Genomic DNA, 25,803 nt, shown 5'->3' with positions numbered 1-25,803 from the left:
GTGAAGGTTCTTTCGGAGGCGTGGCAGCGCTGCCTTCCAATCGGGCTGGCAGTCCTTGCGAGGTGCTGGGTTCTTCTCCTTTCCCAGGTGGCCTGCTGCGAGAATGGCAGCTGCGGCGCAGCCCGGGCTGGGGGCGGAGGAGCTGGCGCTGCTGGAGAAGTCGCTGGGCCTGCAGAAAGGGAACAAGTACGGCGTCCAGGGGGAGCGGAAGGTGAAGGGAGCGAGGAGGGGCTGGGAGCGGGCAGCGGCGCGCGCGTGGCCACCAGCCCCCTTCCCTAACGGCTGTTTACCTCGCCCCTTCTCCCCTTCCATTCCCTTCCCTGTTCCCCGCGCGACGCCGCTCCCCACCCCCACCGCTGCGGTGTGGCGCGGTTGAGGGGGAGGGGCGGGGCGCCCTCTTCCCGCCGCGGCGGGCGAGTCCCGGGTCAGCCTGAATTGCGCGTCCCCCAGGGCGGCACCGTCAGCGCTTCTCCTTGAGCGGCCTCTTGGTGGGGATTTGCTCTTTCATCTCTTCCCCCCGCCCCCTTCGCTCTTTCCCCTCCGCTAACTGCGGCTGTAGGACCTCACTGTCCGCTTGCAGGTCCTGGAAGCCTGTTCTATCTGCCTGTCTAGCTAAAGATTACCATGGCTCACTGCGGGGATGCTGGTTTAAAACGTACATGTTTTCACAGTGCTTTTCTTCCTGAGTCGTTTTGGTGTCAGTTCAGTTGTATTTGTGCTGCTGTAGTCACGTTATGTTAAAAAGATGCATTTCTGATAGTAAAGCTGCGTCTGTAGTAAAGAATTTCTGCTCTTAAATTTTCTGCCTTCTTCATGTCTTGACATTATTTCCTGACAGTTGAAGCATGAAGAAAGTAATGCAGAACTGAGGGTATCGCAAATGTGTGGAAGCCTTTGTGTGGTTCTGTATGAAACAGACAATAAGGAAACTGTAGTTCTGCACTGGGCTTATGCCTTTGTGTGTTTTCTTTTTCTTGACTTTATTTACTGTTTATGACTAGAGTTCTGAATATCAATATATGCATTCTTTGGCCACAAGTAAGTAAGCAAGCTTCTTTAAGTGTTTAACAGTCCAAATGGTATTTTAATGCTATGACTGTAAAGCATAACTTTGGGAAAAAATCAATTCGCTAGACTTGTCTGTCCATAGTTTATCTGACTGTGTGGTCAGTGGAAAAATCGAATGGCAATCACTCTGATCTTAGAGTAGAAGAACTGCAAAATAAATATTGTGCTTTAAACCTGCATCTTATGTTAATTAACTTTGAACATAGACAAGTGCCTCTGCATGGTCAGACACTTAAAAAAAGAAGGGAGGGAATGAAGAGCGAGCAAAAGGTTTTACATTTCAGTAAGTTACTTTTCTATCACTTGATGTCATAAAAGACTGCTTTTAGTCTGTTGCAGCACGTTTCAAGTCATTTTTTTTTTTTCTGTCTCTGGTGATTTACTTTTTTCATACTCTGAAGACTGATTGTGCTTGTCTGAAGTAGCTTCTTAAAGCAAACTGATATTATATGACATCATATATTGTTTCAGAGATCCTTTTGGGGTGGGGAGTTAGGAAGTAACTATTCTCTATGAGAATAACTAAAATACGTAGTTACACTTTCTTTTTCTCTCTCTTCTAGATCCCTGTTCTTCAAACAAACAATGGTCCCAGTCTAATAGGATTAATTACCGTAGCTGCCCATCTTGTTAAACAGGCTAAGAAAGAGCAACTGCTTGGAAGCACTGCAGAAGAGAAAGCTGTTGTTCAGCAATGGCTGGAATACAGAGTGACTCGAGTAGATGGATGCTCTAGTGAAGAAGATACTAGAATAATTCTGAAGGTAAAGATTACTTAATTACCTTGACACTGAATTTTGGACTGACATTAGCATCTTAATCTCCTTCAGGGCCTAGTATGTGTGAACAACTGATTAATAAAACCGAGAGGGTGCTGAAGACTTGTCTGTATTTTTAAGTATTGGCTTTTATAGTGCTTGCTGAGTTTTTACTTTTATTGACAATCATATAATTTAAGTTGTCTTCTCTCAGAAGCTGAACTCTTACCCTCTTTTATGGATGTAATGCTGTAAACTACCTAGCACATTCCAAATAATTTAACGATTGTTCAATTTTCTAGTCTCCTATGAACCTTGTAAGACACAGTTTTCTTCCTGTCTTTATAAAATTTCAGTTATAAACAAATTGTTCTGTGTTGTATTTAAAGATAGCTGTGCTCTTAACTTTAAGAGCCAGTCTTCTTGATTTGATAATATGGAATATAAGCCAGTATTTGACACATTGGTATGGATAACAAAATGAGTTATTGGACAGAATTGTATGTGAAATGCTAAAAAGTGAAATCATAGGGGAACCCTTGTAAAATTGTCCTTCCCATTGAGCTACATATGTATGGAGACTTTAGTCAACTGTATTAAATTCTTCCTGTAGCTTAACACTCAGTCTTTTTTCAAAAGAAGCAGGTGGAAGCAGAAAAGAAAACCTCAAGGGTCATCCGGTTATTTGAGCAGCCAGATGGCAGGGAGTAGATTGAAAAAACTTACTCTATTTTCCTTCTTACTCCTTGTGACTGGTAATTAGTATTTTTGCAACCTTGTGGGAACAAAGCTTGAAGAGAAAAATTGTTTTACACTGGTAAGTGCTAAGGGCTCTGTTTAGTAAATGGGTACAATACAAGAGTGAAATTTGGTCCGTTCTTGACCCAAGTGCTGGGTTTTCTTGTTTGTTCTCTTTTTTTTTAATTTCGAAGGTCTCTATTTTATATAGAAAGTGCAAAATTATTGGTGCTACTAACTGGCTTGGGTTTAGAAAAGCTTTGTGAGCTGCAATGTTGGCCATACCTGAGGTTAGCACAGTCTTAAATAAGAAGTCTTCTGACTGCTGCTAGGTGTGGCTAGTCTGAGTCAACTGAAATTATTACAGAAAACCCTTAAGGTTTACTGGAGCAGTAGTCAAGAGGAAGAGTTAACATCCTGTATAACTTAAAGTGAAGCAAAATCTGGCATCTTAAAATCCTGTGAAACAAAGCCTTATTAGTAATTGATTGCGCTTTTCAAATTGACAGCCTCCTTGATGTGGAGGACAGGGAACAACATGCCTGACCAATGTTACAGAGGCGCACTTTGGGCAAGCTCTAAAGAACCATTTTTCACTTATATCTCAGATGATATGAACTATCCTGATCTCATTGTATATACAGGATATCTTCCACCACTTAAGCGTGTGTGTGTTTACATTTCATCTTATTTGTAATATCACTGGTTTTACTCTCTACATGTGAATGCTTTGAAAATATTTACAGTCATGGTTACTCAACAGATACTCATCACAATTCCTTATAATCTCCATCCTTAAAGATCTTCTAAATTCAACTAATAAGACATTGACTGTGTTAAACTTCAAGGTTAGCTCTGCTTTAAACAGAGGATAGAACTTCCTGTTTAGGAGGCCTTCAGAGGTTCCTTCCGACCTAAATTTTTCTGAATTTATAGAAGACAGTCCAATGTTATAGAACTATTCATCATGTTAGTAGCAAATTATTAATTCATAATTTATTAGATCATTATTAAATTCATAATCTACTAAGTACATTACAAACAAATGAATTAACACTTAGCAAAGGTTTGCCTTGTGTCTAAATAACAAAAATAAATGAAAGCCAGAGGAACCCCAACCCAGCACTACTTTATTAAAGAGAATCATGTTGACTTTCAGTTATTCTACCTGGTAGAGTTCCAAGTCAGCTAGATACCTGTCCTGAAGGACAGACCCATCTGATTCGTTTCAGTGCAGTTTACTTAAACAAATCCCTTTATGCAAGTCTTATCTTGGCTTCTAACTGACTTCTAATGTCTTTTGTGCTATTACAAACTATGAAAAGACGGTGCAAGAATAAATAACTGCCTTTTACTTACCTTTCTTTACCCTTCTATGTTATAAATGCAAAAAACAAGTTTTTTGTCTTGTTATAACAAAATGTATCTACTCTGACTGGCTTAAGTGATCATACCTTCTTTGTCAGCACACACATCTGAGTAGGTGCAAAACTGCAATTGGGTATTAAAACCAGACTTAGAAATATGATGGTTTAATGGTAAAGCTAATTGTCTTTTCTAACTGCCAGTGTTACTAAGGCTAAAAATAGAAAAGGAGTGTGCTGAAATACAAATGTGTAGATAAATGAAGTGTTTCCAAATAAAACAAAACTTCCTTACTAGGAATATTCAGTGTCACTCATGGGAGAACCTCAGCCTTTAAACCTATTCTAATAAATATTAACAATTTAAAAATTTCCTGCTTTTTTTTTCTCCTTAGCAGATGTTGAATGACCAGAATTCATCTTAACGCAGGACTGCTGTGGAGTTGTTCTAGCATTAATAATTCCATAGTATAGCAATTAAGATTTTTTTTTTTAATTTGTTCTCTTGTCACCATGATTAATCAGAACAAGAGGCAGTCTACCATTAAAATATACTATGCCAAAAGGGAGTATGGGGAAAAAAAAATAAAATAGGCAAGTCTGAGACTGTAGTTTTACAATGTGTCTGGAATACACAGTGGCAGTCTTGGGACGATTGCAGCCTAGAGCCACAACTTATAATAAGCTGTGCCAAAAACAGTTCAGTTGCTTCTGCTGTAAACCCTAGGCTGCCTCTATTTAACTCTTAAATGAAGTGATGTCTTGAAAAACCTCAGTAACAAACTAGTTTGTTACTTTAAACAGGAAAGGCTTTCTTTTTCTGAGGTCTTAAGAAAAAAAAAAGTTCTTAAATTGGTCTTACTGACACATTGACTGAAATATTACTTGACCTGATAACAATCATAAAGTAGTCGGTCTGTCCCAGTCAGGATTTTTGTATTTATTCATAGCAAATGCTGTACTGTTCAGAACCCGTCAATGACAGTGTAGTTTTGTCTAAGTTTTGATTTGAGCTCCTATACTGGACAAAATAGCAGGATCAATATCTCTGGACTGTTCTGCAGCACACACATAGGAATGATGATTGTCAATAATGCATGATTGCTTAATTTCTGATGCATTATATTACTCATTCTCTCTGCCACACCCCACCCCGGATGCAACAGTATTTTCCTTTGTCTCTGGTCAACTGTGTGACTTTTGGTTAACAGGAAATTTAAGTTGCACCAAAAAAAATCTGCAAAATTGTTGCGCTTGATATCTAATAGAGTTGCTATGCTTCTAGAGAGAAATTGAGAACCTTTTAAAAAAAAAAAAAAAAAAAGCACTTTTTCTGTGGCACCAAATGACTACACAGATGTTAATGAGTTGTATCCAGGGGATTTGAACGTCTCTGCTTCATCAATTTTAGATCTTCAGAACTTGATTGGGAGGTGAGGGGGCAAAAAAGTCTATTCTAAATAATCATATGTTCTATTCAAAATATAACTCTGAGTATGTGCTGGAATTCACTGGAAAGCTTCCAAAGAAATGCAGAAAGTTCTAATCTAAATTCTAGTCTCTGAAGGACAGTTAGAACCAAAAATGTGTATTACTTCAAATGTGTCTCATAGAAAGAAAATGTTCGATTATTTCAGACACTTCTCATTTCCTGTTCTCTATGACTGTAATCATGAAATACAATTAGAAATCTAAACGAGAGCTTCAATTACTGTTTACAGTGCTTGTTTTGGAAACAGCCATTCTTCAAACCTGTGAAGCAAGCTAACCTATATTCCATCCATATAATTAATCCAGAGTTTGGGTATGCTGTTAGTCGACAAACTTTCAGATGGGATGTGTATTCACATTGGTGGGCTTGTCTAGCAAGCATTTTTTAAACTTTGAGTTCACTCATCTCCATTCTCTAGCAGCAGTAGGATATTGTGCAATTACAGGCGTAGGAGGCTGCATTGTGATTATTTGAGCAACATTTGTTGATTATTTTTCCTCCCTGTCCTTTGGAGAAGAAACAGCAGACTGAATATAGTAGTCCTCCGGACCAAGTTTAGGTCATAGTTTGCCTGTTATGCAGCAAAGTCTTGAATTAGACTTCTTCAAAGTATTGTTGCAGAAGAAACATCCGTGCCCCAAAAGTGAAGTTCTGCTGTTCTTGTATCCTGTGTTGTCAGAGAGCCTTGAGTATTTGAGCATGGTCTGCTGTTTGTCACTGCCTGGTGCAGTGTAAAGGCACCTAGGGCATGAGTGTGATCTTGAGAATATTACTGACTGAAAGAATGTGGATTTGTTTGTTTGTGAAGGAAGTATGTACAACAACAGTGGTGTTTTTGTGGACAAAATGTCCCTAAAACAATTAGCATGTGGTTAGATCATTGCAAGCTGATGAATCATTTTTAAGAAGCAGTGGTGACTTATCTGAGCTGTAGTGATAGCCTTGTCCCAGCTTGTGACTGGAAAGGAATTCAGTCATTTTAATGGATTAGTTGGATTACAGGCAATTGGACTATATCCTCAAAAGATAGTAAGCAACAGCGTGGGGCAGCCAGAAGTGTGCTGTGGGTGGGATGTACTGAGCTGTCAGCTTAGATATGGGCCATAAATAGGACATCTGTTCCACAGAACAAGCAAATGGTAATCCATCAGTCAGTTCATAGATAATGCAGCATCTTCTCAGCTTTCCTTTGCTTTTTCCTCTTCATACTCAAGAATGAAATTAGAATTGTTACAATTGTTAAATGCATATTATTATAATAAACTGCAATTATACCTTACATGTTTGCCTGAAATTTGGGGAAGACATTCCTGAGAGATTACAACAATAAGTTAATATAGCTACATACATACATTCCAGCATTTAGATGATTTATTTAATCTTGGAAGTTGCATGTAATCAGTTTAAGTAGTGCCATTCAGTACTTGAAAGACAATGCCATGAATGGCAACTAATAGATCTGAATTTCCCTGATGTAGCAGTAGTTCAGATACAGTTTTGTATCCATGTTTCCGTTAATGTCTTCAGGACATGAAGACTATTTCAGTTCAATGTCACGGTCACTTAAAATTCCCAGAAGTGAAGCTTTCCTAACGTGGAAACTGTCACAGTTTGCTGTTAGGCAGTAACGTAACCATTTTTATGGGACTCCTAACCCGTTAGAGAAGATTAACTAAATGCTTCTATTGCACATGGAAAAAAAAAGTGTTGTAGTGTTTCTAAATTAACTTGACTTTTACAGTATGTATTCAGAACAGTTTACTAAATCTTATGAGAGGAATGTGCATGTTCAGAACCAGAATTAAAATTAACGCTAATTTCTCCAAGACTAAACCCCATCAGTCGAATTCCGTTGGCTCAGTTAACTGACTTCATAAAACTTGGTAAGCCAGAGTAAATAATAGTTCACGCTGTAGTAGCTTACTTTGTCTTTAAATTTTCAGGATATTCTTTACTGGTGAATATTTTGAGTATGTACAATAATAAATATGCCTGTGCAATGTATTCAAAGAGCAAATTTATTCTTTTTATGGTATTAACCCATCCTGAACAACTCTGCAAACTGGTGTTTCTGCACAGGAGTTAGTTTACTTCTTAAAGTTGTGTAGAACCAAAATTTAACATGATGTAACTTCTTTAATGCAGGAATTCAGAATTTTGACAAGTGAAATAACTGTGTTGATTGTACTTTCTTAAGTAGTTAATACAACTTTTTTAGTAAACTGAGCTATAGATTTTCTTCATGCAAGGGTTTTTGGTTTTGTTTTTAAACCCTGCATTTGCCTTTGTGTTGTGTCTGAATGAAATTCTACAGAACTGTAGTTTGATATTTGAAGTAATCTGAGAGCTAAGTAATATGAACAAATTAATAAACAGTCTAAAGGGAGAGAGGGGGAGATACATAGCCAGAGGCAGATGACCTTACAGAGTTTTAACTGTGCAGGGCTTAATATCCTCCCTGATTTGCTCTAATAAAAGAAATCAAAGCAGACATTAGGATGTTTAACTATTATAAATGTGTAGAAGACTTGTCAAGAAGAGGTCATCAAAGAAATGATAAAGTGGTATAATGGTGTCAGATTTGCCAAATTCAAATGCAAGGTCAGATGTCTAATAAAAAAGTACTAAAATGCTGTGACTTCATGTATGCACTGTAAGATATCTCCATCTATTTGAGGCATTAAGATGATGGAACAACAAAAACTGCAATACACTAAAGGTTAAATCTAGTTTTTATTTGTTCACTAATGATTAACCCCTTTTCCCTGTAATAGACTTCTTTTTAAAACAAAAAGTTCTCTTAAAACGGAGCATGCTGTAATTGAGACTGATAATTTATTTTAGAGACATTTTGAAAAATATTAAAGTAGCTAGTCTTGAAGCTGATTACTTCTGTTTCCAGAAAGAAAAAGATGGCACAAGAAAACTGTCAGGAATACTCTGAGAAAAGAGGAAAAAGGAGTGCACTTACTATAGCAATTTTAACCAGTAGAAGAATATTAACTGCAAGCTTCCAAATAAAAGGAAAAGCTAGGCAACTGTTCTCCTACATTGCTTAAAGGATTATAATAAAACTAAGGATTGTTTATGTTGGGATTGGAGTTAAAGTAGATTTTGTTAACTCTTGTATTTTCTCCTTTAGAGGGAGAGAGGGGGGTAGTTAGGTACATGAATTGGGTGGTAAATAGGTAAGATGTGGAGGATAGGAAGAGACTGCTTATGGACAGCTAAAGAGGTAGAGCTAAGTGATACCTGTGTGTGTGTGCTTATTCTTTAAGAATTGAGATGCTTAATAGCACTGATGAGTCTGTCAGCCTGTTTTCCTGCAGAGAATGTTTGTATACAAAGTGACATAAAAAAGGGTGTAGAAAGACAGGGTCCTTCAGCACTACAGATTTGAAATGTTTTGTATATGACTTTATTCAGTGAATCCAGTAAAAGTCTCCAGCTGCTCGCTCATTTAGCATCTTAAATGGAATTGTTAAAGTTTTTCAGAGAAGTGCTCTTAAAATGCTGAAGCAGTGCTCTTTTCACGTGGACTTGGTGTAAAAACCGAACAGATGGTATAGTTATTAAGATTTGCTAGCAGTGATTTCAGCACTAATAAAAACAGATACTGAGTGATAGCAGTTCATAGATGTCAAGTTTCAGGCATTAAGCTTGAAACGCATTTCTTTTGGCCCCCACCTTGTTCTCCCTTTGTTTCTCTGACATCTTGCATGTTTGCAGTTCCAGAACTTTGACCAGCTGCGTTGAGTGTGTGGAGTCCTGGAGCGCAGGATAAGCTGCTGCTGGGAGAGCAGTGCGCTCCCCTTTGAGTCTAAGGCTGTGCTTACCATTTACCAAATACTGTACATACAACACAGGTGCTTGTATGAGTCATACATGCTCATTAAAAATCCACAGCTTAGCATTTTGGAATTGCAGTAATTTGAGGCCTGCAAAAGACAGGTTTGAAAGTATTTCTGTGGAGTCGCTACCAATGTAAAATAAATCACACTGCTGTATTTACAAAAAATTGGGTGAAGTGAGGGAATTATGAAAGATTGTGCCAGCAGAGAACTGACTACCTCTTTATTTAAAGACTAACACTTAAATTCTGTTGAATTCTCACTTTCAAAGAAGAATGATATTTTAGGTTATTAGCTTGACTCTTCTGAGATTTTTTTTTCCTCCTTTACTGAGTTCAGAGAAATTAAAGTTGCCATTTATTTCACATGCATGGTCTTCAGAGGATGTTCTCAATTTTTATTTATTTATTTTTAACAACTGCCTTAATGTTTTTCTTATGAAATCAATATTATACCCGTGTAATGACTTCTTCTTTTTTAGGATCTTAACGCTTATCTTGAAGATAAAGTTTACCTTGCAGGAAACAGTTTTACCTTAGCAGATATTTTGATGTACTATGGACTGCATCCTGTCATGGTAAGTGGTATTTGCATTACTTCTGTGCTTACAACTATTCTAATTGTGGATTTATCTAAAATCACTTTGTTGCTGTAAAAATTGACATACTATATTGATCAGTGACAATTGCAGAATAAAAAATGGAGAAGTTTCTTCTAAGAACTTCAAATATAACTTGCTCTTAAGTGCTTGTTTTTAACTTGTGTTAAGAGCTGGCTATGGGTCTGTCTACTATTATCTGTAGTATTCAGAGTGCTTTAGTTTTCTGTATATAGTGTAACATAAAGTTAACACCTGTCCCTGTGTTTTTTTAGCTATCAGAACTCTATTTGTTCAAGTCTGAAACATTACTGCTTATGAACTACAGGAGGAGATAGATAAATGAAACTGAAAGAATGTGTTAGAAGTGAAAGATAAGTCTCAGACTTTGTTAGTATTGGAATAGTGCTACTGGTGCTGAGATGCACTTGCATTCATCATTCAGGAATTTAATTTTTTTTAAAAGTGTCAGGCATCCTGAAATGGCTGTTTGTGTTTAGAGACTTGATAATAAGAGCTGATAACATAGAATATGAAAATAAAATGGGGAACCGGTGCTTAGAAAAAACAAAAATAAAAGTTTGTACTGAGTGGTGAAGATGTTGAGATTCTTCAGTTCATGTTTGCCTCAGGGTGTACTATGGAGCACTTATAAAGCATTGCACCTTGGTTTTGAACCCAAAGAGATAATTTAAAAGAAAATCAATAGGAGTTATTGGTATTTTGGTAGCTGGCATGTGATTGTAAATGAGTGGGCCTTCCCTGAAGCTGGTAATACTAAACAAAACAAAGGCATTGTACAAAAAGGTCTGCTAAATTCTTTGAAGAAAATAGAATCAGTCAGTTTTACATTAGAAAACAGGAAGGGTGATTTTTGGAAAAGATACCTCATTGAAATGCTGGTGTGGCTGAACTGGGTCGTTACTTTATACAGTTAAAAGCAGAGTGCTGGTAGAGGAGTCCAAGAATACTATGTTTCAAAAGGGAAGCTAAGGAGGGTGGTGTGTTTTTTTTTTTTTTTTTTTTTTTAAGAAAAACAGGGTAGTGAGATATTACTAAAATGTAAGAGAGAACTTATATGTCTCTTGGTTGTCCAGGAATAAAAGTTCAAAAGAGACAGTGTTAAGCAGAGGAGTGGGAAAAGCAGCTTGATTTCAGAAGCTTCTTGAAAACATGTTAGAGTAAGTCACTTGTAATTAATTATGTTAATATTTTTTTTAGAAGAAAATGATTTAAGTAGTAAGGTAGATATGTTGACTAGAATGTCAGAATTGGTAATCTTTCACATATAGTGGCACAGAAGGGTGTATAGATACTTTTAAAAATGACTATATGCTGTAAGGGAGTACGAGTACAAATGAGACATTTAAAAAATACTAGGCAGGGGAAAATCAAGCATATTTTAAATTTAGAGTTTGCTCTAGAGTAGACCACCTAATCAAGGAAAAAAAGATACAAGTTATTGCTTTGGGAAATAGAACAGATGGTAAAAACAAATGACTTGGTGCTCCTGGGTGCCTGCAACCATCCAGACACTACTCAGGACAAGTTTATAGTACAACAGCTGTTTCTGAAATGTTTGATTTCATGGAAGATAATTTTTGGACTCAAAGGTGTAAAGGGCAAATAATGGGGTTGCTATCCTAAATAGAGGGAAAATGTAGAAGGTACTAGCCAGGAATTGGTATATTTTGAAGGTTACAGAATTGATTAATACTAATTATTGATTAGAGAGGTAAGATGTTGAACTAGGAAAAAAATCCTGTGGATTCTTTGTGTGTGTGGAAGGGGAGGGAAGTATGTCTAGAGCTGCTGCTCTGTCCCAAACTTTAGGCAGAAAAGCTACTATATCTTTCAATGTGATGCAGTCCTGGGAACTAGTTTGTCAGATCCACCACTGTTTCAGCTAAACAATGTGCACATCTTCGATAAATCTTTTCTATAATTGTGGTTTCAGGAGCAGAGGCAGAAATTAAAAAAAGGGGGTGGTGGGGGGGGGAGTAGTTCTTATTCTCCAACAAGGTCTCTAGAAAATTAATCTAAGTGTTACTGGCAATGACTTCTAGGATTAGTCCATCAAAAGCAGAGAGATTAAAAACTTAACACTGACATTAATAATAGGATACTGTCTATCAGTAACATACCATCATCTTCCTGAATGGATCATGTATTAATAAAAGAAACTTTAAATATCTTCTGATGCACACTTCATTAGAAAGTTTAATACCACCCAATATTATTGCTTACACTTTTTCACCTGCTGTTGCATCTTCCTTTCTGAATACAAATTGTATATATTTCTTCCTGCCCTCCTCCCCCCTTTTCCGCTTCCCATTATCTAGAGGGGGGTTCCCAGGATCTGCTTTTTCAGTGACCAGACTGGACCATTTGAGCTTACTATTTAGTTTGTCTACTGAACACCAGCAACTCCTCATTCTGTAGTTGTATGCCTTGTATTCATTCTTCCTCTCCTTTCTGCTTATCTTAATAAGCACAATAGTAATAAATGGTTAAAAATTCATACTGTGAGGAAGGAATTAGTACTTTAGTGAATGAGAGTCAGGTTCACAAGTAGCATTTCAGGCTTCTTGCAGAGTATAATAGAGACATTTTCAGTCTATGAATTAGAAATACACAGTTGTAGTGATGAGGCAGGAACTAAATCATATATGTGGTTCTACATCTTAATATAGGTCACGTAAATACCCCAAAAGTGTAATGTTTCATGCTAGTTGTCTAAAAGAGCTTTTTCAAGATGATGTGATTTACATTGTCATGTGAAATTCCATGTTTCCTTGTATATAAATATGATTGTCTTCAGACACTTTGAGTATTTAAATACATAGGTAGATGAATATGGTAAGCAATGAAGTGCTGCTAGGTTAAAGCATGGATAACCGAAAAGGTGAATTTGGCAGCATTGCTGGGAGATAGCTCAGGCAATCAATAAGTGTTAAATCCCTCCTATGGTAATGAATTAGTTTTCATATCAGAGCTAATATTTCTTTTTACAAAAAAGCTTCCCTATATTCTCATTCTTAAATAGAACTAGACTTGTAATATGCTGTTTGAAAATACATAAGAGGAATAATACAAAGGTTGATCTGTGGCTTTTTATACTTCCTAAATTTTCCCAGAAACAAACTAGTCTCAAATTTATATGTTAAACTTCTTGAATAAACTCTAGAAAACATCTTGTGTGTGGAATTTATGTCTGCAAATAGAAGAAGCCTCAGTCAAAGTCTGGGGGTTAATCAAATATAGTCTAGTACAAAAAGAGCTATGTTCTTTTTCCTCAGGTCAAAACTACTAATACTTGAACTGTAGTGGGACTGGACTAGCAGTTTAGTATCCAGTTATTTTTTTTCCCCATAATGAACACTTTTCCTGTAATAAACAGATTAACATTAATTCTTTGTTAATATTCATCAATACACTGCTTGTCTTAGTACTGGGTTAATATGCTTTTATCCTAATAAATGACACTGGAAGTAGCTCTTAAATGAAACCATTTTTGTAATTTTAAAGAAAAGATTTTTTTTAGCATGTTCCTTTAACAGCAGAAAATGAGTTAAAACTGTGTGAAAGTACATGCATTTTATGAAATACAGGATTCAACTGTTTCTTCCATGTCTGTAAGGCTAACTTCAGAAATCAGATACTTAGTATTTCATCTTTCTCTTGCTGCAGAAGAATGTCAGACGTAAGCAGGTATTTTTAGACTTCCCACACATATGCAGAATGTGGGCATGGGAATTTATGCCTGCATCCCCAATGCTACTGAAAGCAAATATAATTAAAACTTGTGTATTTATAGCCCTTTTAGAAACTGTGTTCTATATGCATTCTGTGATGACCACCTTGGTTACCCTTCATGAGTTTTGTGATGGAAGGCTAAGGTTTTTTTCATCATTTAAAAAAAAAAAATCTTCAAATTGAGTGTCTGCTTCTTTGCTATTAAAATAATTGCTTTAATAGCAAATAATTATTTTAATAGCAGAACAGCAGCCTTTCTTAACTTGGGGGAATTATCTAATTTAATGAGGAAGAACAGAAAATACCCATCTAACAAAATGTTGTAAAAATGCCATGGAAGTGATCTCTAAACAATTAACCTAAGAGTTATGTTCTGAGTAAAAAGTAGAGCATGCCACAAAGTGCTTTTTAATATATTTCATTGACAGAGTACATTATGTAAATAAGTAACTATCTTCTTGTTGTGCCCAGAGTACAAAAGGGCTGCTTTTTTATTATCATTTTTTATTAGAGTAGCTGTCTGTTCTGCCCTTCAGATGTTTTTTCACCAAACAGGATGAAGGAGGACTAATTTTTTAGACTTTATTTTTGATTTACATGAGAGAAACTTGATGTTTGAGAATTATCTTTGTAAAATTACAGAGGGGAAATACTGTATCTGCTGCAAAACCTAAAGTGTAACTTAACATTTTCATAATCAAGTGGTTATCCATTAAAAAAAAATTGTGAAAAAGCATATTTTAATTATAGTTCTGTCACTGTACAACAATCATTAACTTAATTTTACAGTATTCCTAGTACCTGCTCATACTTAAATATCTTTTCTCACTTTCAGTAATTTCAGATGGCCTTAGGGTGTATATATGCTGCTCTTTGCATGTTCTCTGTTGCTTTTTAAATGGCTCTAAAGCTTCATACCAAGCATCAGCTTACAGTTTATTATAATCAATGATAATTTTGTGTGATGAAAAGCATCTTCCCCTAAATGGTGCTGCACTCTTTTTTTTTTTGTGTCCTGAATATATGATACATGAGGAACCTCAGGCAGTTTATGAAGTATCTTAATTTAAAAAAGCACTTAGTGTTACATTTTAATAGCTTGTACTTTTCTGTTTGTAATGCCTCTAAAAATTACTGAGTTTCTCCTTTTATAAGTATTGTTCTTTTCTACTTGTGTAATATAGATTAACCTTCCTATGTTTCTAGCTCAGCAAAAATAAAATGTAGCTGTGCTTTAATTGATTTGCCTGTGAACTTCTATCAGACTATATTACAGCTGTAGGAGTAGTGTTTACATTTCCTTGCCAGTAGCAAGAAAGTGTGCAACAGCTTTTTTCATACTGCTCAAACTGCTTGACAGTTGAAAGTTGCAAAAGGTTTTGTGCAAATTCACGTGCAGTAGTATGCTTGTATTCTGGCAGGTGAGTTCCCTAGGAAGAAGAGCTACTTGTTTTCAGAAGCAGCTTCCAGATCCCTGCTTCTCAGTCGTTGCTGCTGTTATGATGCTGTTAACTCTGTCATTAATACAGCTTTAATGTTATGTGGCAGTGGTTCAGAATACCCTCCTGCAGTTCTTGGCAATTAATTCTTTTTTCCCTCAGTGTAGTTCCAGCTTCCAGTATTATATCCTTATTTTCTATTTATTTCTACATGATTAATGCTTTCCAGTTCTAATTCAAGTGAGAGAACAGTAAAGGGAAGCAGTGAGTGTTAGAGCCAACCCTTGAAATCCAAAAGGCTGGATTGTCACAAGTGAAATTCAACATGAGACTTAATTTTGAACACTAACTTTTCACTCTTACAGCTGAATAAATGAGTTTGTATATCTCTTTTTGCTTTTGATTTCAAGTTTGTTGGAGCATGTTTGTTTCCAGCTGTCCTGTGCCCAGAATCAAATTTGTAGTGAACCTGCATTTGCCATGAAGTATGGCATTTGTAAAACAAGGCATAAGGAATATGACATCTGTTTAGCTTCTGAGTGAGTGATAGGTGTGCCCACTTCTTTCCATTGACTGCAGGAGATGTCAAGATGATTAACTTAGGCTCAATGGCTAGTTTAGTTAACTGAAAATGAAATGAGATGAATCCTATGCTGAATGAGTTAAGTATTTCTGTGATAAGATAAGGTAGTTCATAAGAAGATTGTTTGGTTTCTGATACAATTTTTATAGTCTGTATTTTGAGGCTTATCCCATTTTCAAGTCAATTGTAGCAGGTTAACATGAGGAAGCATATTACTGTCTAGACTAACAAATTAGCTTGGTTGCAGGGGACTGAGAAGACCTAGAAATTGATAATAAGGAAAAGTAATACAGGTGATATGGTAAGGGAGAGTTATTACTATTATTGTTCCCATTAAAAGAAGATCAAAGCAATGGAGAAACAAGCAGTGTAGTTGGTAGTTCTACTACTTCTGGCTTGAAAGACTGAAGTAATAAAAGATTTTATAGAAAATCTTTAAGGATGTTTAAGGACATTAATTTAGAAGACTTTGAAAGGTATGCTTAAGCTCCTTGCTGTAATCATAATCCTAGATTACTTTTGTCAGAAGACTGGATCAGACAAACTAAAGGTAGACTTAAGTTCTTCGTTAATCTCACCCAGAACTCCTGTAGCAGGGAGCTGTTGTGATAGCTATGTAACAGCTGGTAGCTTCTTCCTCACTGTTCCTCTTGTGGCTGTTCAGATCTGGGTTAAACTAAACAAATTACTATGATCCTGACTTGAAATCTCTGTTGAACAACAGGACCTCAAACTATGGGACTAAATGATACTATTTTAATATATTTGTATATTACGTATGGACAGATTTTTAGTTTGCTGCCTTACCATAGTAATTTAAATCGTGCCATTACCGCCTTAATTGCTAATAATGTGAGTTAGCAGATCCGAACAGTTAAACAACATAACACAGAACTTTCTTATAACTGTTAATCAAAATAGATGACAACTTTTTTTTTTTCTTCCTCTCCAGTTTGAATGTGCCTGGGGGAAAAAACCCTATCCATACACTTTTAATGCCCATCTTGAAATACAAAATAGTCACTTGGCCTGTGAGGCAAGAGCACCTGCTAGGTTAGAGGAATTTAAGACTGCATTGTGTATTTTGTGAAATTTCCCCCATATGCATACTGTATGTTAACCCCTTGATTAGTTGTGTTAAACTTGCATTTTATCCCTCTAAATGTATCTTACAAATGTATATTCCACTCTCCTGTTCTGTTCATTTGAATTAATGCAAATTGTACTGGAAAATAATAAATTTTAAAATAAAGAAGTCAATTTTAAGGTATGAAATTAACACAGAACACTTGGACAGTCACAACTTCTTCTGTTAGCTGAAATCAACTTTAAAAGCTATCAACTTTTATTTTACCTTACCACATGTTATAACACTGATGTAATTTGTGGTACTTTCTATTTCTTCACCATACAGGCTGACCTTACAGTGCAAGAAAAGGAGAAATACCTTAATGTGTCTCGCTGGTTCAACCACATTCAACATTATCCAGGTGTCCGACAACATCTGTCTAATGTCATCTTTATCAAGAATAGATTATATACTAATGCTCATTAAGGAAAATTTTAATGTCATACTGAAAGAGTGATTGGAAATTTAGATGTTATACTGTCCAAAACCACTAACTTACAAGTACTGGTTTGTAACCTTCTGTATGTGAAACAAAACTGTTGATGCCTCAAATAATAAAATTGCATTGAATAGCTGTTGTTTGTCAAGAATTTGAACTAGTAGAATTATATCATGTATCTGATTAAATTCAACAATGATGGAAAGATGGAAACTGAGCACCAGTTTTTAATTTACTATTTTTTTTAAATGAAATGTTCTTTTAGTTAATCAGATTCAATTGTAATGACATGATCTTTGATGTCGGAAAGAGCTATTTCTCTTCCTTTGATATTCACTCCTTTTACTATTTATTGAATTTTTACATCTGTCCTTCATTGTTTTCATTTTATTTTCCATGGATGTTTACACTAGTTTTATAAAAGTTAAGAGCTATATTGTGTGCCAAGGATGTGAAAAAGGGAACGTGCAAATGTTACAAAGTATTTATGTGACCTAATAAATTATTTTAAAGCTCTAGTCTTAATTGGCTGTGATACTTTTGAGTTTTTCTTTTAGTATAAAAATTCAGAGTTTAAAAGCATAGTTAATTTGCTACTTCATTTTATGATATATGGACTCTTATTTTGACACTAGAAGCACTTTGAACAAGGTAACAATAGGTTTATTCAAAATTCTGTGTATATCTCATTTCATATGATAGTTCTATGCAAATAGAAATGCAGGTTCCAAGATCTTGGGGGAAAAATGAGTACTTGCCTTAAGGTAATAATGAACTAGTCTGCCAAGTTCACTTTCAATTTTTAAAAGCTCATTTCAAAAATAAGGACAAAATATTATTGTATCAAACATCTTGACAGGTTCTTTCATTGTAGAATGTGGTCCCTCAGACTTTTTTTTTTTTTTTTTTTTTCCCCCCAAAATGCTAACATAATGGCCCAAGGTGGTCCTCTGAATTGGGTAACTACCTTCTGCACAATTTTAGTTAGTTTCTTTCAATATACTGAAAGAAATACAAAAATGTTTAGCTAGTTTAACTGATAAACTTATATATTGGTTTCTGTGACAGTGCTCAGCAAACTACTTCTGCGGCCCTTGTGCTCAGTGACTGTAGAAGCGTATGCTTTTGTCTTAATTTGGTGCTACTTGGAGAGCCTCCCACTGAGTGAAGTAGATGCAAAGATATTGTGGACAGCTGTTTAGGAAACACTCCTTCCTATATTTTGAATGATGCAGGGTTTTGAGGAAAAAGTAGGTTAGGTAGGTAGGAAATGAGATGAGGTAATTAAACTGTATCCTAACACATACTAAGAGGACAGAAGAAAATAGCACAGGTAACCTTACTCTGGGCAATTCCAGACTCATAGGTGTGTCATATATATATACACACAATTTTTTTTAAGAGGACTTTCAGGCACACAATACTACTTTTAAGAATGTCTCATTTTGTTTAAAAATCTTGTTTGCTTTAAAAATTTTTCATTGCTTTCCAGGAGATTCTCGGCTTCTACACTTTGTTTTTGTTAGTTGCTTTTGTTCCTCACCATTTAGAAGCAGGCCGTATGTGCTTAATTATAAACTTCTCATTGAAGTCTTAGGATCTGTTCAAGAGCTGCAGAATGGACTTGGTCTTCAGTGCAAACATGTACAATAGAATAAGGTACAGTTTTTAGCTAGTTATTAGAAACCTCATACTCCAAATTCTTATATTTCACTGCCCGTGTGCTTCAGATTTTACTGTCATTACTTGCACTCTTAATTACCAATTCATTCAAACAATCATTACCTAGTATGTATATAAGTGAGTTTTGGGGTGGTTTGGGGGATTTTTTTTGTTCTGGTTGGGGGCAAACAGTAATGAGATTTAAAAAAAAAAAAAAGAAAAAAAAGAAAAAACTAAAGTTCTTGTGCAAAGTCATTTTCTGTTTCTTAAGGGAGAGTGAGTCAGAATCATCAGTGCCTTAGGTTAGGGTTTGGGGAAGTTTCACATTCATCTTAGTCTTTGGGGGTTTTGTTGTTGTTTTGGGGTATTTTTTTTATGCTCCTATCACAAATAAGAATAGTCAAAGTTTTGTAAAAGGTACGTTTAAGCCTTCATCCATAGAAACCAGGACATCTTTTAAAAAAGCTGACAGCTGTCGTGTGCCCCACTGTATTTTGTATCTAAGAACACTGAAAAGGAAGTACAGCTAAAATATTGCTGAAAACAATGTTCTCATCTTTTCAGACCTCAATTTTTTTTAGAGGCGATGCTGTAGAGAATGGTTTCTTGTCCCAACCAGCTGCTGTTTCCAGGTATCTGTGGATTTCTCAAGGTGGCTATATGCCATGGCTCCAGTATCCCCTAGCCTCTTGCGCCAGTTTTTTCTCTGGTGTGGAACACAAAAGTATTGCTTGCTGCTGAATTTAAGAAAAAAGTTGTTTCAGATAACTGCAAGATGAAATGTTTGGAATTGAATTAGTACAATTTAACTCTTTATACTCTGGAAATGCATTTTCTCAGTTGTTGTAATGCTAACCTGAACATTTCAATTTTCCTTTCTGAGTGGAGAAATTGAGAGGGGTAGAGGGTTAAGACCAAAGAAGGGTGAATTGAAACTGTCTTTAGAGAGAAGACTTGGAAAACTAGGTATTAATTATACCTCCACCCTGCCCCTTTAATACTTTTAGAACACTAAGGACAACTAAATATGCAACTTTTGAAAAATCATGATAAAAACAGATTGGCCTACTTGAGCTTGCATGAGGTGCAGTTCTAAAGATTAAACTTCATATTCTTTATGGATGACTGTACTTGAGCGCTCTGAAACTGACAGTGATGGTCTGTATAAAGAGTATGAGTGGGTAAATGTGCTGCTGTTTTTAAAATTGCTGCTCCTTGTCTTTCTGTTTCTGTAATAGTTTATTATATTTTCATTAAACATTAGTAAAAGTGACTTTCCTCCCTTGCAACCCACTTCTTAAAATTTTAGTTGCTGCAGGGCGCAGTAAATAGTGTGATGTTATTTTACTTTTGTTGCTTCAAAATTTGATGATGATGGTGACCACAGTGATGTGTGGAATTTATTTCCACAGCATTTCATGAACAGTGACACTCTCATTTGTTAATGTATCTCATCATTGCAGTATTAGTATTTTGCATAATTGTTCTATCTAATTTATTCAAAGGGTCTGACATGTTATGGTCTTTTAAGTATGTGCCTCTAGGACTTAGGGTTGTTGCCATATGGTGAGATAGTACTGCATGACAACCTTTCAGCAGCTGAAGAATTCAACAGCGGAATAAATATTATTTTAAGTGTTCAGTGAAATCTTGCACTTAACCACTTTGACTTGTCTTTTTCACCTTGATTCCAAAATGATCCCTGCTTGCAGACAAGCTGGGCTGAAACAGATGTTCAAGTATTGCATTGGATATACTAGAAATGTAGTATGATGATGTAGCTGATGATTTTTAATGCTTTTGGTTTTTGTACATGTAACTTCATTTTCAGGTGAGTTGTCAGAGTTTAGTTTGACTTTGAAAGTCTTTAGGGACAGTTCTTTCATAGACACTTACAGTTGGGTAACAGTGACTTATAGAAAAATCCAGATTTAATATGGAAGCATTAGAGAAGAGGCTGAGTAGGAATTAGAAACTCGAGAAGGAAATCTGTGTTACACTTAACAAAATAAAATACTTCCTATTTTAGAACAAGGTACTAAGAAAACCTGACCATTCTGATGGAACCAAAATGCAGGCTTTCCATCATCAAAACTGTGAAGAATTTTCTGATATTAAGTTAAATGTATAACACGCTTTTTTGTCAAGTTCCTTTTGTGTCATCAATTATTTACGTACCAGGTAAGCATCCCAGTTTTCTACACAGAAACCAGGTTATGTACGTATCACTTCTGGTTAACAATTAAAACAGTCTAATCAAGCAAGTTATGTTACCTTTTTTCACTCCCCATTCTTAGTAAATACTTGCTTTCAAGAGGTTTCCACCTACTAAATTGCCAGAGATTCTTTGGGTAGATTGCATAACATCTGGAGGATTAAGAATCCTAGCTAGCATCTCAGCTGTTGGCCTGTAAAAGGTGATGTTTTCATATCATTTTAATTTTTTCTTGTATTCCTTCTCTGTCATCTACCCCACCCTCTTCAGAATATTTTTAAACAGAAGTAGCCCTTCTTGCTGGAGTGAATTTCTTAATACTATTTGATACTTTGCAAGAACATAGGCCTCGAAATGGGGAACATATCTTTGTAAAGGTAGATCTTAAATTTTCCAGTAAATGTCATGGCTTATCTTGATACAATGTGTCTTCAATCTTGACGCGTACTCGCTCGCTCTCTCTCTCTTGCATGCACACGCACACTTGCAGAGAGAGAAGACAGTTTATTTTAGATTATAATTACAGCTGATGGAAGTCATCAGATGGCAACTGGGAGTCTTCAGCATGAGTGTGGATCCTGAGTATAAGCAGGCAGTTGAGGCTCTAACTAAAGATTTAAGATGAACATGAGTTTTCTGCATTCAAAGATCTCTCGTGTATTTGCTATTTTCTGCAAAAATATGGTTTAGAAATGTTAACATGTTTTTGTCCCTAAAACAAAATACATTCAAGTAATATCACAGAGAGAGCTCTAGAACCTGAGCATCCTCACCCTCCTCTTGATTAAAAAGCAATAGATGGTCAAAAGCCTGCTCCTCCATGCTTTGACTTTGGAAAAGACTTGAGTAAGTTACTTACAAAGGGATTAGCTGAGAGAGATGAAAATAGAGTAATAGATAAACCTATAGAATCATTGTCAAGGAATTCAGTGTAAGCTCTTCCATTCAGAGGTCTAGTTCACATTCCTTCTGATCTGCTAGCATCCTCTATCTCTGCAGCTGATTTGTGGTTGTCTGATTCATGAATGCTGAAGCTGGGAACTGAGAGATTATCATGATTTTTTTCCAAGTAAATTTGTCTTGGTGTGGCCATAAATTGGTTTTATAGATGTATGTTTATACAGATCCTAGTAGTTAAAATTGTTAGTTTTTTGCTATAGTTGAAATTAGGAGGAATCTGTAGGCCTATTTGACTTTTTTCTTTCTGGTTTTCAATTTTATCACTTCCTTTAATCTTTGGTGTGTTTCATGGTCTTTAACTTCAAAGTATAATTGCAATGATGCAGCTGTTTAATGGATTAATACATGTAATGTTTTCTCCCTAAGAGCAATATTTCTTCTTTGCATTTATAATTAGATCATGCTGCTGCTGTCCCTAACCATAATACCAATGTTTCATATTCTCCATACACCTGGGCACATGCTTACACATTCAGTAATCTTGATTTTGTTCTCAGTTTATTGACACTGAGTTTTTCTCCTCACATTCTTGTGTTTGGGTGTGAATGCTACTGCAAAAGAAATGTGAGGGGAGTTGCCATCATGTCTTTGCTGCACTGAGCTTTTGGATTCACACTGGATCTTTGTATCCCACTGCTGCATGTCTTGTATATTGGATTTATCGTACTTTAGACCCCAGCTTCAGGGTGACACATAAAGATATCAGAGATTGGGGAGAGAATTTGATTTTGTAGTAATGGTTACTTGTTGCTGCTCTGCGCACATTCCTGCAGGCATCGCCTTTATTTTCTGTGCTGGTAGTGACTACAATAATTCCAGTTGCTGCAGAACAGAGCCAATCTCATCTTTCACTGTGCAGGCAGGAGGGAGGTTAGTAATTTTTCATTGTTGTTGCATCTTAAGGATTCCCCTCCCACATTACCTTGGCCCCTTCAGGAAGATTTTCATCTATTAAACTTTCCCTTCTCTGTTGGAAGATCTAAATCTCTTTCAGCGTTTCCAGGCTGGTGATCTAATTTGACAGCTCGTCCATGATGTCTATTCCACTTCAAAGAGGCAGGTAGCCTAGGGCTAGCCAGCTGTATTGTGGATTCTGCAGACTTGGCTTGCTGTTCCTGCTGGGTGTCATCTGTCTTCTTAGTCTTGCGGTGGATAATTTTTGTCCTCCCTAGCATCATCTGCCTGAGCAGTTTCTGCCTGGCAGGCCTGTCTGTCCAGGTTGAGCATCAAATACAGTAGCCATACAACTAATCCGACAAGGCACTACTCCAAACAGCGCTGCCCCAGGCCTGCTTTGACCAGGATCAACATCATGGCCCACAAACTTCCAACTATCATGACTGTAGTCTGTCTTCCATCACAGATGCAGCCCATGGACTTATTCTGCTCATGCAAAGTATGTCCCCCGCCTCTCTCTCTTAAGGGCTGTCACTCCAATTCCTTGTATCTCAGCAGAAGTCTGCCTCAACAGGTTTGGGTTTCCCTGCCTGTTGCCAGCATTTGACTTGGACACTGCCACTTGGATGAAACAATTCTTTAGTGGATTATCATTGCTAGACAGCCTGTGGGAAAAATGACAGGATTGGGCACATTAATCTGAAGATTTTGCAATTCGGAATGCTGCTAACACTAATAGTAAATGGCACAGTGATCCCTAAAAGAGAAAGCAGGTTCCTTTGTAAGGCAGAAGTGACATAGTTTGTTTAGTATATCTTCCAAAAAAATACAGGATGGCTACATATGTTGATTTTCATGCTCCAAGCCATAGATGTTTCCATATTTTTACAACTTGATGACTACTTCCTACAAATTGACAGGTTAGGCGCTCTACAAGTATTGTCTTTTTATAGTCATCACCTCTTTAAGTCCTCCTTAATTTTTTAAATATGTTTTGAGAATAAGCTTGACAGGGCAGTGAGAGTAAGCGAGGCCAAAAAAAAAAAAAAAGCATAAATGTGCCAATAAAGCATGTTCTTTTTAAAATATGTATATATTCATACAAAGAGAAGAGATGATTTCAGGACAGTAGTCCTGGAAACCAGTGCACTTATCTGTCACAGTATTTGCCCTTGTTTCAGTCCTGGAATTCAGAACCTGACACTGTTCATGATGTAAAAAGTCTTTCCTAGAAATGTGGTATTTATAAATCCCCTAACTACAGGATTTCTTCCCTAGCAAATAAAAAGATAACTGGAGCATATGGCTTAGAGGGTAAAGTAACTTGTTTGAGAGAGAGACTAATGCTTGGAAAGGACTGTAGCTAGAGTGGGGAAGAAAAAAATTAACATTTGAACAATTCTATTCCTCATAATTAGTGATCATCAAGCCAACTGGAATATCCTACAGGATATTGTAGGAGCACTAAACCTGATTAATGGGTGGTTGTCCAGTACTTAAGAACTCTGGATGCAAGTGAAAAATATAAATACCAATGTATAGGTTGCAAGCGATGGTTATTTCAGGGAAAAAAGTTATGTGAAAGGGAACAAATTTTTATTTCAATGATTTTTATCCCTGTTAATTGTTGTCCATTTAACATGCAGTATTTACAGACTATATAACAGTGAAAGAGTGAACAACAATTATTTGAAAATTTCAACAAAATTAGTTCACTTATTTTGGAGACTGACTTTAGAGAATTATATGTATTGTCAACTTAAAAATATTGATTTCAGTGAGCAGCTCTTATGCTTCTGAGTTTTGTGCTCCGTCACACAATTTAATGACAGGATCATTTTTTTGTGTCTATTTTAATAGCTTAACACTGGGGGGGGGGGGGGGGGGGAGTCGTAATCTTTTCCTCTTCCAGGCAGTGGCTGCTACTTACAAAAACCACACAGAGTAGAATGTGGGCAGAACTAGTTTCAAAGAAGAAATACCACTACTCATGTTTTCTACTAATAAAGTAGTAATAGAAAAAGGAGGGGGGAGAGCCCCCCCCAGTCTACAGATACAGAGACCTAAACAAGGATCAAGTTATTTAAGTAAGTACCCTATACATAGAAAGCAAAAAAACAGCCTTCCCCCCCCCCCAAAAAAAAAAAAAAAAAAAGCCAGAAGAAAGTTACTGGTTAATATATTGTTTCATAAGGGAGAAAAGTGATTTTTTTTTTTTTTGAAAATATCCTGATACTCTCACATGGTTTAAAATAATAAAAGCATAGGGGCTTTTAGTTGTTCCTGCTGTCATCCACCCTTTCTTTATATTTACCAAGTAGACTACTACTCCTGATTTTCTCAAACCATAGGTCCAATGACTGGACCAAAATTCATATTTGCATGCCTAGAAGCAAGCAGATTTATCTGAATTCATGCCTGTTCTCCTCCACCAACCCAAGCAAACAAACCCCTTCTTCCCTCCACCCCCATTTTCTGTGTGATTCCAGAAATATGCAGAGGGCCAGAAGAAGGATGCACTTGATTTTTGTATTCAAAGCATTCCTGATGCAATTGCTAGGATTTCTCAGCTACTGCCAGCCTGGAGAGTATTGGTCTTCCCAGGCTACAGTAGCTTTGTTCCATGAAAACACACAGAAATCTTTAGGCTTCCTATGAGCAAAATTTCCAAGCAGAAATTTCTGGGAAAGGCCAATTTTTATGGCAACCCTGGGTACCGAAGGTCTTGGTTCTCTTCCTGGCTTTTATTCATCTGCACAATAACCACTTTCCTGTACGTGCCCCTGTCTTTTTCCTCATCTCACATCAAGAGCCATTAGCAAAATGTGCTGGAAGAATTAGGTTTTATGAATTA

At 36.4% G+C, this 25,803-nt stretch overlaps 1 protein-coding gene across 3 annotated transcripts; it reads left to right on the top strand.

The window, feature by feature from the left end:
- The first annotated feature begins 33 nt into the window (after window positions 1–33).
- EEF1E1 (eukaryotic translation elongation factor 1 epsilon 1) lies at window positions 34–17,733 on the top strand. 3 transcript variants are annotated; one of them, XM_013941725.2, is made up of 5 exons: window positions 34–211; window positions 1,632–1,832; window positions 9,753–9,848; window positions 16,600–16,700; window positions 17,062–17,733. In XM_013941725.2, exons 1-5 carry the CDS (start codon window positions 104–106, stop codon window positions 17,231–17,233), a joined length of 678 nt encoding a protein of 225 aa, XP_013797179.1. In that variant the 5' UTR covers window positions 34–103; the 3' UTR covers window positions 17,234–17,733. The 3 variants fall into 3 exon arrangements, with proteins under 3 accessions (XP_013797179.1, XP_067146941.1, XP_013797186.1); XM_013941732.2 differs by lacking the exon at window positions 16,600–16,700 and having other exon boundaries at window positions 36–211; XM_067290840.1 differs by lacking the exons at window positions 9,753–9,848; window positions 16,600–16,700.
- The last annotated feature ends 8,070 nt before the right edge of the window (window positions 17,734–25,803 follow it).

This window comes from Apteryx mantelli, chromosome 2 (assembly GCF_036417845.1).
Source record: "Apteryx mantelli isolate bAptMan1 chromosome 2, bAptMan1.hap1, whole genome shotgun sequence".
NCBI lineage: Eukaryota > Metazoa > Chordata > Aves > Apterygiformes > Apterygidae > Apteryx > Apteryx mantelli.
The sequence above is the reverse complement of the archived record's forward strand: the minus strand, read 5'-3'. Positions and strand labels throughout refer to the sequence as shown.